The 2,167-nt window shown below is 48.1% G+C and overlaps 1 protein-coding gene across 1 annotated transcript; it reads left to right on the forward strand.

The window, feature by feature from the left end:
- The first annotated feature begins 810 nt into the window (after positions 1–810).
- Positions 811–1,806, forward strand: Or52w1 (olfactory receptor family 52 subfamily W member 1). The gene has a single exon (XM_050131317.1). The coding sequence runs from the start codon at positions 811–813 to the stop codon at positions 1,804–1,806; it is 996 nt and encodes a 331-aa protein (XP_049987274.1).
- Positions 1,807–2,167: the final 361 nt, after the last annotated feature.

Below are 2,167 nucleotides of genomic sequence, written 5' to 3' on the forward strand. Positions count from 1 at the left end.
GTCTCTAGTGGAACCCCCTTCTGGATCCAGAAGAATGGAAGAATGCCAACAAGAAAAGTTCTTTTTGCTGTCATCGTCTCTCTCTTCATTGCTCCCTACTCACAACTTCACTCTCCACCTGATGTTCAAGATTACAGCTTCAGCACCAAATCCAGAATAATGTAAGCATCCCTTGAAATCGCCAGATTTCCTTCTGTCTTCCAGGCTCCCAGCTTCACTCCTGATCCTACTTGTGCCCCATTACAGTTTCTTCCTGTCTTCCTAGTCTGCCTCCTCCTAGCTTCCTAGTGTATTGGTACCCCAAATATTAATTCAAGGAAATAGTTAAGATCACTGTATCTACCCCTGTTACAGAATCAAAATCAATGAGGTTCAAAGTCCCTCCCAAAAATATAATTAAAACAAGATAACTGGTCACTCCATACCAGTCTTCTCCCCAAATACATAGACCAAGACCGAATGTTCTTGGACTCTGAGAGAGAAGGCAGTCATCTCAGCTCTGTCTCCTCAGATGACCTCACACTGGAGGGCTCTGCCTGTACCAGCACTGTATCAGTTAACCACTTCCTTAAGCCTTCCTTTCTGCCTCTGCCTCTGCCTCTGCTCTCCCTACAACACTCACAGATTACTAGGAGCAAAGGATTCTCCCACCCTAGCTAGTATCATGACCATAATTATCCATACAACCCATGCCAAGGAAAGATTTTGTTCCTGTAATATTTCAGCCCTTTGCCAGTCCATGGATGGGTTTGTGTCACTGTGACATCTCTAGAATGTCTCCTCCTGCCTCCCCTATCAGGAATAATACCCATGAGACCCAAACTTTATCCTTGCAGGATGACACACAGTCGAACTTCACAGTCCAACTCCACCTTCCAATGCCCAGTTTTCTTCATACTGACTGGCATCCCAGGGTTGGGAGACAGACAGACCTGGCTGACGCTGGTGTTTGGGCCCATGTATCTGCTGGCCCTGCTGGGCAATGCAACACTTCTGACAGTGATCCAGATAGACTCTACACTGCACCAGCCCATGTTTCTACTCCTGGCTACATTGGCAGCTACCGACTTGGGCTTAGCCACATCTATAGCCCCAGGGTTGTTGGCTGTCCTGTGGTTTGGGCCCCGATCTGTGCAATACACTGTCTGCCTCATCCAGATGTTCTTTGTACATGCACTGACTGCTGTGGAATCTGGTGTGCTTTTGGCCATGGCCTGTGATCGTGCTGTGGCAGTGGGGCGTCCACTACACTACCCTGTCTTGGTTACTAAAGCCCGGGTGGGCTATGCAGTCTCGGCGCTGACACTGAAAGCTGTGGCTATTGTGGTGCCTTTCCCCCTACTGGTAGCACGGTTTGAGCATTTCCGTGCCAGGATCATACACCATGCCTATTGCGCACACATGGCAGTGGTGGAGCTAGTGGTGGGAAACACACGGGTCAACAACTTGTATGGGCTAGCACTTTCATTGGCTGTGTCTGGTGTAGATATTCTGGGCATTGCTGGATCATATGGGCTCATTGCCCATGCTGTGCTTCGGCTGCCTACCTGGGAGGCCCGGGCAAAGGCCTTTGGTACATGTAGTTCTCACATCTGTGTCATCCTGGCCTTCTATGTGCCTGGTCTCTTCTCCTACCTCACACACCGCTTTGGTCGTCACACTGTCCCAAAGTCAGTGCATATCCTTTTGTCCAACATCTATTTGCTGCTGCCACCTGCCCTCAATCCCCTCATCTATGGGGTCCGCACCAAGCAGATCAGGGACCGATTCTTAGAAATGTTTAAATTCAGAAAAAAGCAGTTTTAATGGACAGTGGGTCATTGTCCTATATATGCATAGAACTGTGATGACCCAAAAGGTATTTGCTGTGAAGCCCTTGGAGTGTACACCACTGGTACCTGAAGACTTTGGCCTAGTCAGTCATGTCTTGCTTGAACGGAGGCAAAGGCAGGTGCTGCACATTACCGTGCAGGGAAAATAAGATGAAGTTGAGATCCAAAGATCTAGCTTGAGAATTTCCTTTCCTGTCCCCACCCCCATCATTTCAACCCAAGTCTCACTATGCTTCTTAAATGTGTTGGCATTTGTCTGGACTTACAACCCTCTCTGTACCTTGTGTCTGAGTCTACTTTCAGACTGTTCTCAAGGAATTATACAAACTTATACT

This window comes from Alexandromys fortis, unplaced genomic scaffold (genome assembly GCF_014885135.2).
Source record: "Alexandromys fortis isolate MF-2015 unplaced genomic scaffold, M_Fortis_MF-2015_v1.1 scaffold_329, whole genome shotgun sequence".
NCBI classification, from domain to species: Eukaryota; Metazoa; Chordata; class Mammalia; order Rodentia; family Cricetidae; genus Alexandromys; species Alexandromys fortis.

Bases quoted from the DNA above. Each gene is read 5' to 3' on its own strand.
- Or52w1 (XM_050131317.1), top strand. From the start codon at position 811: ATGAGACCCAAACTTTATCCTTGCAGGATGACACACAGTCGAACTTCA.